The 12,015-nt window shown below is 38.5% G+C and overlaps 1 protein-coding gene across 1 annotated transcript; it reads right to left on the minus strand.

Moving 5' to 3' along the window:
• Nucleotides 1-2,933: 2,933 nt before the first annotated feature.
• On the minus strand, nt 2,934-11,628 carry tgm1l6 (transglutaminase 1-like 6). The gene is made up of 13 exons (XM_056449570.1): nt 11,244-11,628; nt 10,954-11,145; nt 10,613-10,864; nt 10,374-10,492; nt 10,169-10,276; nt 9,835-10,012; nt 9,611-9,749; nt 9,347-9,539; nt 9,113-9,266; nt 6,768-7,052; nt 5,279-5,439; nt 4,425-4,561; nt 2,934-3,480 (listed from the first exon to the last, which is right to left on the minus strand). Exons 1-13 carry the CDS (start codon nt 11,626-11,628, stop codon nt 3,336-3,338), a joined length of 2,448 nt encoding a protein of 815 aa, XP_056305545.1. The 3' UTR covers nt 2,934-3,335.
• Between the last annotated feature and the right edge of the window lie 387 nt (nt 11,629-12,015).

The raw sequence follows: 12,015 nt of genomic DNA on the forward strand, positions 1-12,015 counted from the left end.
GCGATTTATTTAAAAGCTGTGGGGTTTTTCCAGACAATTTCAGTGTTAGCCTACATCTTAGCAGTTAAAAAAAGAAAATACAAAAAGTTATATTTTTTCTGTCACATATTCATTGGAATTATATCTTTTGTTTACAAAATCTTTTACCTCAAAAACGCTTTCAGTCAGTGCAAGATGTAAATAAACCAAGAGATGTAAAAAAAGGTATGTTATTTCATATGTTGTCAATGTGTTATGTTAATACTAAATATGATTATTGCTTGTTATTTAATAATTGAATGCCCTTGTCTTATTGTTTGTTGCAGTATTTAAAAAAGGACAAGTAACCAAGAGCTGTAATTGAACTTAAAATTTGTTAGAAAAAAGTTCTGCGGGTCTTAAAATGTTTTAGTCTGTCCTTTACAAGTTTAAGGTGTTATAGTTAACCTAAAAATGAACAACTTTTCACCATTTACTCACTCTTTACATGTTCCAAACCTGTTTGATTTTGTAATATCCGAAATCTTGATATACAAAAGTAGATATTTTGAAAAAAGTTGCGAGTTTTAACAAATTCCAGTATGCACATTAAAAAGGTGTCGGTATAAGCACACCATCCACATTTCTCTTTGCTTTAATTTTTAAAGGTGATGAGGCTGTTATTATACATACAATTTTAATAATTTTAACAATTTTAATGCATTTTAACAAGCTTTATAAAGCATATTATGTAAAAGACCTTAAAATGAAAATAAATAAACAAACAAACAAACATAGAGAAGTCCATATTGTAGCCAACAAAGGAACCACGGTACAATAATATACGGCACAACAGATCAGAATATCACAATAAGTTTTAGTGGCACATGCCAGTGATATTTACTGACATGTATTGTCAAATTACTTAATATTATGTATTGTAGCAAAAAATTGTTGTTTTTTGTGTGTGAGGTTGGAAAATTATGTCTCAGTTTGATTCAAATCCATTTTATAGTCCATCATTGGAAGGTAGTTGTGAATAGATATTTGTGAATTCACTTTATTTAGATACATTTCACCGAATAGATGAATTACCAGTTTGTAAACATTCAGGATGCGCGCGCATCGAGGTTGCAGAAAAAAACCAGGAGCGCCAGCATTTACAGCAAGGGAATGACATCCGGTGCGGTACAGAGTTTGTTGTTGTATTAGAGATAAGTTATATTGATTTGCATAATAATATAATATATGTATTATTTACATAATGCTTTCAGCGTATTATAACAGCTTGTCACCCAGTGATAACCACAGTTATTCAGCAAAATGAACGTTAAAGTGAGCGGCGTTCATCTGACAGGTCCATTTGTGATAGCACCCTTCCAATGGATATTGGATAAGACAGAATGACTAAGCATCCTGCCCAAAAATGTACAAGTATCTCACTGAAACTCCAAGTGATTTTACAAAAGAGAAGTTAAAGGCCTACAGGTCTTTGGATGCCTACACTTTTTGTTCTGTGTGGTCATGTGCAAGAAATAATGTTCCATGATTACCAGATTTAAAACTTTGTTGTGCTAAAAACCGAGGTTCTGCCTAGCCAAAGGCAAAGAAAGAAGATGGAACTAGGGTTGGGCCGATAGACGATGCCATCGTCCATCGCCGGTGGCTGATAGACACCACGATTCTGAGGTGGCATCGCGATCCTCCGCCCCGCCCCTATCGCAAGTCCGCTTGCGAAAAATACACACTTAGACCACGTTTACACTAATACGCCTTAGTTTTTAAATGGCATTTTAGAACAAAAACGATCCACATCCACTCTGGCGTTTCACCTAGCATTTCTGAACAGCTCTCCGTCCACACTGCTAAAAACGCACATCACGTGACCACACACACACACACTGTCATGCGCTCGAGACAGCGGGTCCAGGCAGTCAGCGGGTCAGTACACTGCTTCAGTTTTTCGCTTTCAGGCTTGTACTTAGTAATTTTAGCGAAAGCCTCAGATACTGTTGGTTGGTTCCTGTTGGTTGTGTACTTTTTTTACCAACCCAGTTTGTCGATGCCATTATAACGACACATCACTCTGCCTATTCATGCCAGAGTCCTGCGAAAAAAGTGATTGACATCTTTATATATTTATGATTTGGTTATAAGTAAAGCAAAGACCATGTGGGTCAGGTAGTTGAAATGGTAGGCTACAAATAATTAATTTGTTATGAATTAATTAATTATTCATAAATAATAAATTCACCGCCGCCTATGACGACGATGCCATCTTCTATCATGATGTTTCTTATTAGACAATGTACGATGTCAAATTGGTCGACATCGCCCAACCCTAGACGGAACTGTACAAGGCCTGGGTAATCATCAACAAGCAAAACAACTGCATTCTGACAGCGAACTGCACCTGTACATCAGGATATGTGAACTTAGATTTTTTCATTTCATTCTAAGCATTCAGTGTCCACAGTTTAATTCACCATATTTAACTGTTTTTGCTGAAATCATTGCTGCAATCAAAAAAGAGTAATGTGTATGATTCAGCATAGCGTGAACTAACCTGATATGAAATGAGAACTGCAGAGTCCAGCATTTTAATTAGGTCCTCACTCGATTCAGCTCTTATAATAACTGTTAGCCAAAGACGTCTGCGGTTGGCATTAAAAGCAGTGTGGTGTACGGCAAATTTTTTTAATTTGGCATCCTACCGCACAACACGACACGTTTGCGATTGCAACTGGTCTTTTTTTGCAACCAGTATGCGTGGTTGAACCCGTGTGACGTCATGTGTGACGTAGGTTGGTAATTCTCCTATACAAGATTTATTTTTGCTTTTCATGTAAAATGCATCTTGTTTCTCATCAAAAACAGACATGATTCAGTGTAATTGAATTTTTTTTATTATTATTGATGCTGAAGGTGTACAGACAAGAGTAAATAAACACCATAAAGTTTTAAAGACCCCGGAAAAAATTATTATGATTTAAAATCTGCAGTTTCTATTACTCATAATACCAATCGTTGCAAGAATCACTCAACAAATTAGCTATCACTCTATATCGTCATTTCATTTGCAATCCATGATCATAATCTGCACTCAAGTGAATCACCAATTTTCAAATGCATGCTTAAATCAAGTACTTAACGAATAAAAGTGATTAATCGACAGACTGAACTTAAATCATAATATTTAGAAGAAAAATTCCCAAGAACAAAATCAAACCAGAGCATTCGTGTTTTTTTGAGATCAATGTTAATTCAGTTTGCAAATCAATCATTGGAAATTTGCATAGGAAATTTTTAGTGAGACATTTAGTCAGCAGCACTTTCTTTCCAATGAAACTCTTCTTTTTTGATATTTGATTGGTTTATCAGTGCTGTTTGACAACCATGTTGGTGAATCCGTGCACCTGAGTGAGCTGAGGACAGTCGAATGATGCCAGCAGTTTCTGTGAGCCGTGACACATGGGAATGAATTTCTCAGTCAGGGACACGGTGGCATGTCCAGCGATATCACTAAAGAAAGAAAAACGAATTACATTAAATTATTTGAAAAATGTAAGGTAACACATACTGTAATGAGTATAGCATTGAGATAATTAGATATTGAATTTTAATGTTGTTCTTGTTAAAGGGATAGTTCACACAAAAATGAAAATTCTGTCATCATTAGCAGATTCATTCATTCATTTTCTATTTGGCTTAGTCCTTTTATTAATCAGGGGTCACCACAGTGGAATGCACCGCCAACTTATCTAACATATGTTTTATGCTGCGGATGCCCTTCCAGCTGCAACCCATCACTGGGAAACACTCATACACTCATTAACAATCACACACTACGGTCAATTTAGTTTACCCAATTCACCTATAGCACATGTCTTTGGACTTGTTGGGGAAACCCACGCCAACATGGGGAGAAAATGCAAACTCCACACAGAAATGCCAACTGACCAAGCCGAGGCTCGAACCAGCGACTTTCTTGCTGTGAGGCGACAGCGCTACCCACTGCGCCACCACCTTGCTCCGCTAGCAAATTTAATCCAGCTATTTTTATGCACATATATATCACATAAAAATGCTTGACGTGAACTGAAAGTTGTGCATAAATTAAGAAAACATTAGCATAAACTGATGGAAACACATTTACCAAATAAATCCCAGCATGCACATCAAAATGTCATGAGATGCCATGGGATGGCATGTATAGACAAACCCAGCAGAGCGACCACATTATAAAACATCAGAAATGTTGTTTTGGTTTTTTTAAAATCCCTCAGCCAAAGTCCATCATCACAGTGGTTTAGTATAGTCATCTGAGCATTTCACTCTTGATATTTTACAATATCTTTTTAGAACCACTTGAGTGTTACTAAATTGTGAAGGAAAATGTCCATTTTTGGGGCCAACTATCCCTTTAGATGAATATTTAACTGTGGAATTAATCAAATCATTTTTACCCGTAGTTAATAACTCTGGCTTGCTTCAGTCCGAGTCCCACAAAGCGGAATACACTGTTCTTCAGGACGCAAGAAAGTGGATTCTGGAAGGTGACTTTGACGGCCACTTCTTGACCCACAACAGCATCACATACAGGCTAAAAAACACACATAAGCCATATTTTAGCATTAAAAACATTTAGACTTATCAAAGGATATTAAAGGTCCCGTGAAGTGCTTTAAAATTCAACTGAAATGTCACTTCAACTGAAACATGAAGAGAGGCCGGGACATGTAGCAGCCCTACCCCCTTAAAAAAAAAAAACAGTAGAGTTTTGTTTTTACCACAGCTTGGCAAGTGAGAGTGGTTGAGCTCAAGCGCACATAGCATTAGCATCGTGAAGAGGGTGGGGCATGTCAGATACTAGAGAGCTTTTGATTGGTCAGATGATGTGACCAAAACTACAGTATGAGGTGATGTTAAATAAATCGTTGATCCATTAAGGAGGAAGTGACAAACTGCAAGCCTTGGATGCTTGTTTTTTCTTAATGTCAATTTTGTCACTGCTTTGGAGCACATTAGCTTAAAGATATTCTTTAGACCAGTGTTTTCCAACGTTGTTGCTGGAGGCACACCATCAGTGCATATTTTGGATGTCTCCCTTATTTGACCCATTCATTTTAGGTTTTGGAGTCTCTTCTGATGTTGATTCAGGTGTGTTTATTAGGGAGAGGTTAAAAATGTGTACTGTTGGTGTGCCTTTAGAAACAGGGTTGGGAAACACTTCTTTAGACTAACATACTAACTAAACGTACATCTAAAAAACGTTATTTTCATTGAGTTTTATTTGGTTAAATGGTAACTTCAGACTCACAGCGAGAACCAGGTCAGGAGTGCGCAGTCTGAAGTTGTACTGGGTGGCCAGAATCTGCTTGGTTTGAGCCACGTGTCCGAAGAGGTTGAGCATCAGTGGAGCGTGATCCACCAGGTGCTCCTTGTACTCATCATAACTCAGGGTCCATTCCAGAAGTTTGCCTATAGTGGAGAACAAAAGAGACAAATTAGGGTTCTCTTGCTGGAAATTGCTTAAAAATACTTGAATTTCAGACATATAGATTCAAGGCCTGGAAAGTACTTTAAAACAAACACAGGTCCTTGATAGTGCTTGAATTAAATTTAATTGTTAAATGTAATTGTTTTGGTTTCATTTTTAACAATTATACTCAATTTAAAAAAGAATAAAAAAAAAAAAACATGAGAAATTCTTAAAAATCTTAAAATAAATTTTTGTTCAGTAACACTTACAAATAATGCACATTTTACCAATATTTCAGAAACTGCATTTTATTAATACCAGCAGTCAATTCAGCTAATTTTATTAAAGTTCTTTGAACATGACTTTTTAAAACAGTAAATTTTTAATGTAAATATTAAGTATGTGTGAAATGTTACGTTTCATTACAATAAGGACACATGGTGCTATTTATGCTGGGGCATGAGTTACAAAGGTGCTTGATTTAAAATTAATGGTGCTTTAAAAAGTTCTTGGAAGAATTTGAATTTGCTGTTTATGAAAGCATGCAAATATGAAATATTTGCTTTTATTACAAGTCCTCATGTAAAATAATTAATTGATTCACTGTATATTATTGTATTGGTCCCTGATATTGGCTACAACTTTACACATAAGCTGCACTACATTAAGTGAAGTTTATTTATAAACTAATTTCGAGAGGATCATGTGCTTATGATTGATTTCATCTGGTCACGCATTTGCCTACGATTGATTCATAAATCAGATGATTCCTAACTCATTATAAATAACCAGAGTTTCTTATCTCAGTATCTTCGTCTTGAAGAATCCCCCCTCCCACCCCTACTCCCCCTCCTTTCTAGATGGTTGACACGGCGGCCCAGTGTTTAGCACTGTTGCCTCACAGCAAGATTGTCTCTGGTTAAAGTCCCTACTAAACTAGTCGACATTTCTGAGTTTGCTCGTTCTCCCTGTACTCGCATCGGTTTTCTCCGGGTTCTCGGGTTTCTTCCCACAGTCCAAAAAACACGCATCCTAAGTAAACTGAACATACCAAATAGGCATCAAAGTCAAGCTCCTAGCAAGCCGTATATCTCTCCTTAGCCATCTATATTTGTCATTAGTCAGAAATAAGTTGGGGGAGTTCATTGAGACCTACCTGAGCTCAAACTTTCCTTTCGCCCTGCTAACGGGAGCCCAGGGCTAAAGGATCTTATAAGCTCAGGACTCTCTCCTGGGATAGCATGCCAAACAAGCTTTATTATCAGCTAAGTGTGAACTCTTGAACTGTGGCATCATTTATTTCAACTGAAACTTAATTTTTTCTCACTTTCAGAAGACTTGAGCTCAATGGATGTCTGGTCTCTCTTCAGGTAGGTCCTCCTGACACCAGTGTAGTACATGGCTGCAGCATGGCTGTAGAGGGTGATGCTACGAGGCTGGTTGCATTTGTTTTTTAGATTGATGGAAAGCACGGCATCCTTTCCCACCAATGGTCCATCACCCTTCAGGTTGACTTCACAGACAACGTCCTCTGGGATGGGCAGAGGGTGTGTGAGTCTCTTGCAGCCGTGGCGAAGAGCAGTTTCCAGAGCAGTCAACCGATCCTCAGAACCTGATCAATGGAAACAAAAGAAAGAGGTGAGACTTAAAAGGGCTCTTGCATTCACGGTGAGTCACAGGTATGTCAGCTAGTTCACACGCCACACCTTTTTGCTCACAACAAGGAGTAAGGGATATCTTGTTTATTTCTAGTGGATGAGGTGCAGGGCATTTGGAGTCAAGCTGTGGTGAAGAATCATGTGAGAAATTGATTTTTAAACACCCTGATATACTCTCTTAAATGTATTTTTTAACAGCGCATGGCTCTGTATGCTCTGTATGCTTTGCAAACAGCTGCACTCTGCCTGCAAGTCCTTACAAATACCCCTTGAACCTAAAATAATCATTAATACAGCTAGAAAAGGTTTAAGTGAATTACAAGTGTTCATAATGAGTTGTTAAAATAAATCTTGTGAATTTAAAAACCAACTTGCATGGCTCAGTTAAACTCACAAACGTTCCCCCTTGTGAGCATTTGAGAGTAAGGTTAAAAACAAGCCTAGAGTGCTGTCTGCTATTTAAAATTTCGCTCAGAATTAATTCAAGGAAGAATAGCGATTTTGTTTTGAAAATCTCAGAATCGATTTCTCATACAATTTTCCACCAAAGCTCTACTTTGGAGGGAAGATCTCGGCTGAATATATGCCGGTCTCCAGTTATATAACAGGCACCTAAAAGCCAATCAATTTTGACTTTGTTTGAAATTACATAATCCCATTGCAAGCAAGTTAATTTTTTAGCGCCTACTCAATAAGTCGAAGTTTAACCAGTGAACAGGGTAAGTTGCACCTTCATTTTTTTATTAGCATTTTTACCCTTAGAATTTCTATGATCAAAGATAGGTAGAGTTGATATTAGTGAATATAGCCAAATTTGTTCTAAATATTGATGTAGTCAAAACTCTCAAACTACTTTGCAACTAGTTTCTTTGGACAATCTGGAACTAAATAAAGTGTTCAAGGCTAACAAAGGATGGTACTAGAAAGTAGTTTAATTTATTTCAAATTATGCTCCAAAAGCTATTTCAAAAGCTGCTCCAATCAGAGTATGAGTTAGGCCAGGGATGGGCAAACTCGATCCTGGAGTGCCGGTGTCCCTGCATAGTTTTGCACCAACCCTAATCAAACACACCTGCTTGTAGCTTTCTAGTGATCTTGAAGACACTAATTAGGGGTGTTCAGGTGTGTTTGATTAGTGTTGGAGCAAAACTCTGCAGGGACAACGGCCCTCGAGGATCGAGTTTGCCCATGCCTGAGTTAGGCCTTTCAGCCAATACAACTGTCAATTTCTTATGATCATGATGGGCAGATAAAGATCATGAATATTCAGGCCTTTGAGGACTCTCAGAAATAAAGGTCTGAGAGCTGTCACTAGAGCACTACCTATTTAGATGGTATAAAATTGTGCCTAAAAGGTCCATATTGGTACATCAATGGTACATATTAGTAAAATTCAGTAACCTAAAACCTCCAAGTGGTACACATTTTAAGTACTAATATGTGGAGTTTTATAAACTAATTTTGAGAGGATCACGTGCTATGATTGATTGTGGCTGGTCCTGTATCATTGTTAACCGAATCAGGTGAACCCTAGCCCTTAATAAATAGCCCAGTTTGTTTTACTTCCAGTATCTTCGTTTTTGAAGAATTCCACCACCCACCCCATCTGCCCCCTTTCCTCTTTTAGCGAGGGGAGCTCTCGAGAACTTCCTGATCTCTGACCCCCTTCTATGCTATACGACCAAGCAGGAGCCCTGGACTCAAGTATCTCCGAGCTCAGGGTTGTCCTCCAGGACAGCATGCCAAACCTGCAATCAGTATCAAGTAATAGCTGAGTGTGAACTCTTGAAGTACTGTTAAAGTACCTTCGACAACTCTTTTACTGTACCTAGTAAGCTTTCTAAAAACATTTTGAAAAACTGTGTGGGATTGCTGCTGCAAATATTTAAGTAGCTCCCCTTAACAGATGTTATCATACTCCAATCTTTTAAAAAACGATATTGAGAGCACCACACAGATCACTGGAGAAAACCACACAGAGTTGCTCAGATCTGAGTCATGAATGTGTTTTTACCACATGGGTGTTTGTAGAGGTTTGTGATATCAACACGTTGATCTGATCCGACAGCCTTGGTGCTGATGCAGTGACCGACTACATCCTTCTCAACATGGACGACGCCAAATGTTCCATTACTTTTCCTCTGCCAGTACACCTTATCACTGTTCACCTATAACACAAACAGGAATCATAAGTGGTTATGCTAATCTCTGCGTAACAGAATGCTGTAAACTCAAGTAATTAACGCACTTCTGCAAAGAGGAAGGGCACGTCATGCTTCAGGAAGGTCTGGCCACTGCGGATTGCAGCTACTGAGGTTGGGCCACAGCGGAAGAAGCCCTGGTGGGTCAGCTGAGGAGTGGAGTCAATAGCCTGCCAACCTCCAAAACCAGTGGGCAGATCTGCACGGGTCATCCAGGCCTCATTCCACACATGGTAGTTCCTATAAGGAAAAAAAAAAAGATGAACTTCCTGCTCATTCAACCCTTGGTACAAAATCCTTATGATGCTCACCAGATTGAATCACGGTTCATCTGATCAATGAGCTGAAACTTCTCATCCAGATAGACATCAGTGGTCAAACTAACATCAGTGTCGTGAGCAGAACAGAAGTTTGTGACCGGACGAGCAGGAATACCCAAACACCTCAACACTAAGAGAAAGAAAAGAAGAATATAAGGGCATTATGTCTACCAACACTTTTTTTAAACCCTTCTTCTCCATGCATGTATTCTTACTTGTGTTAGTGACTCCAGCAAAGGCCAAACTCTGTCCATATTTGACAGGTACTCCTCCACATTTGTGGTATTGTTTCAAGATGGCACTGCTGCTGGACCAGAGTGTTGGAGCAGTTCCATCTGCATAATAGTTTGACCAGTTAGCCATCAGCACACCACGGTCTTTGTTGGCGTTAATCTGTGAAGAAGAGATGATTGAAATTATTATTTTATTGGTGTTGCTAGCTGCTCGCAGAAGGATTACTAATATAACGTTTCATAATAATTATCAGCCAGATCATTTGGCATCTTATGTGGGTATTACCAACATCAAGAGAAGAAAATGAAGACTCACCATCTCGGAAACCACTCTGGAGATGTTAATGGGGTTTCCCCATCCCGAGCAAGGGGTACCACTCTTCTCCAACACATAGAAACATGCGGGCAGGATTCCCTCCTCAAACTGAAAGTCAGAAAAGTAAATTATAATTATGTTTTGTTTTTTATGGAATTCTATCAGAGATGCATCAAATGAAATTAAAAATAAGATTGACTCTCACTTGACCAAAGTTCCAAGATCTGCAACCAATCTGCTGTTTTGTTCCATAGTAGATTTTACCAATATCATTCAGCACATACTCCGCCCTCTCTGCCTGATCACTCAGGTACACGCAGTCCTCTGATGAAGATAACATTATAAACTTTAAATGGAAAAGCTTCAGCAAGTTTTATTTCAAGTCTATTCTTGTTTCTACATTCAATATGTATTGTCATATTCCAATGTTCTTTAAATGTGTACCTTTGCACCAGGGGTTGAACAGCATGTAAATGTCATGTTCAGGCACATATGGTAAAGTGAATTTTCCTGCTGTACACTGAGTCACAACGCTGAGTTGGTATCGTCCAACACAAGCTGTTGAGAGAGAGCTCACACACAGTTTGATTCTGTTTTGTCCATGCTCAACAATTTTTGCACCCCAGCAGTCCTTCTTGAATTCCTCCACAATTGGGACGATCACGTATGTGCCGTCGCGGATTGATGGGATGTGGCCTGTAAAACACACAAGGACAAAACAATTCCAGTAAGGATACAAATACTGCTGCAGATCCTCCGCATTTCCTCTATTAGTTGTAACTAACCAAGTTTGAGCTCAAGGTGGAGTTTGTCAGAGGTGGGATTGAAAGGACGGCACAGATCAACCCACATATTGAAAGACTGTCCTCTACGGACGATGAGTTGTTCATCATGGAAAAAGTGTGTGTGGTGCTCCTGACGATTTGGTCCAGTCTTGCATTTCAAAAGGTCAATTTTGATCACTCTGAGGAGATCTACTTGGGAAATTTAAAAAAAAATCAATAGTTATCAGACAGATCATTTGACATGAATAAAAAAACATGTTTTATTATGCATTGAAGGACAAAGATCTCACCATTGCCTCCAGAAACTTGCTTGCTTATACTTTCATCCTTGTAGTCCTTGATGATGACTTCCTTAGTCTTATAATCATGGCATGGAGTGACTAAGCTGCAAGGATTAGTGTGAGGTGTAGCCCATGAAGTAGTGCAAGGGTTAATGCATGGGCTGGTGTGCACATTTGCGCATGGGTTGGTGTGCACAGTTGCCCATGGGTTGATGTGCGTATTTGCGCATGGGTTTACACATGGGTGTGTGTAATGGCTAGAATGATGGCTGGCATACGGGTGGGTGTAAACCATTGGGTAGCATGCTCCTTTACAGCTGTTGTCCGTTTCATGTTTAAAAACTGGGAAACGGCCAGTGGTGCAGCTTTTGCATGGGTTGTTTACGAAGGGCATCCTGTGAGGGAAAAAAAAGGGTAGCACTATTGTGGCTCAAACCAAGTTTCAATTGCCTCTATCAAATTGGCTTATTATATGCGTAGGCCTGTCCTAATAATCAATATATCGACTTATCGTGCAATATTTGAAGATGACTTCAATAATTTTTGCCGTTGCAATATATATTTACAAATTCACAAATAACAATAAAGCCATTTTACTACATTTACATTCTACCTTCCCGGTGTCAAAGTTTATAATTGGACATTTACCTAATAGGACATTTAATAGTATAGATATCAAATATATCAAATCATTGAGTCTAAATAATCATAAGAATGATAAATATGTGTTATAAAAGTGTTTTGCATTATTATGCTGCTATTTAATCATTATATAATCAGT

Source organism: Danio aesculapii, chromosome 23, assembly GCF_903798145.1.
Source record: "Danio aesculapii chromosome 23, fDanAes4.1, whole genome shotgun sequence".
NCBI classification, from domain to species: domain Eukaryota; kingdom Metazoa; phylum Chordata; class Actinopteri; order Cypriniformes; family Danionidae; genus Danio; species Danio aesculapii.

Excerpts from the sequence above, each read along its gene's own strand:
- tgm1l6 (XM_056449570.1), bottom strand. The coding sequence starts at position 11,628 with ATGCCCTTCGTAAACAACCCATGCAAAAGCTGCACCACTGGCCGTTTC. Across the intron at positions 9,750-9,834 it reads TGCTGGAGTCACTAACACAA|TGTTGAGGTGTTTGGGTATT; the intron begins GTAAGAATACAT and ends TCTTTCTCTTAG. Across the intron at positions 3,481-4,424 it reads GCCAGAGTTATTAACTACGG|TGATATCGCTGGACATGCCA; the intron begins GTAAAAATGATT and ends TTCTTTCTTTAG.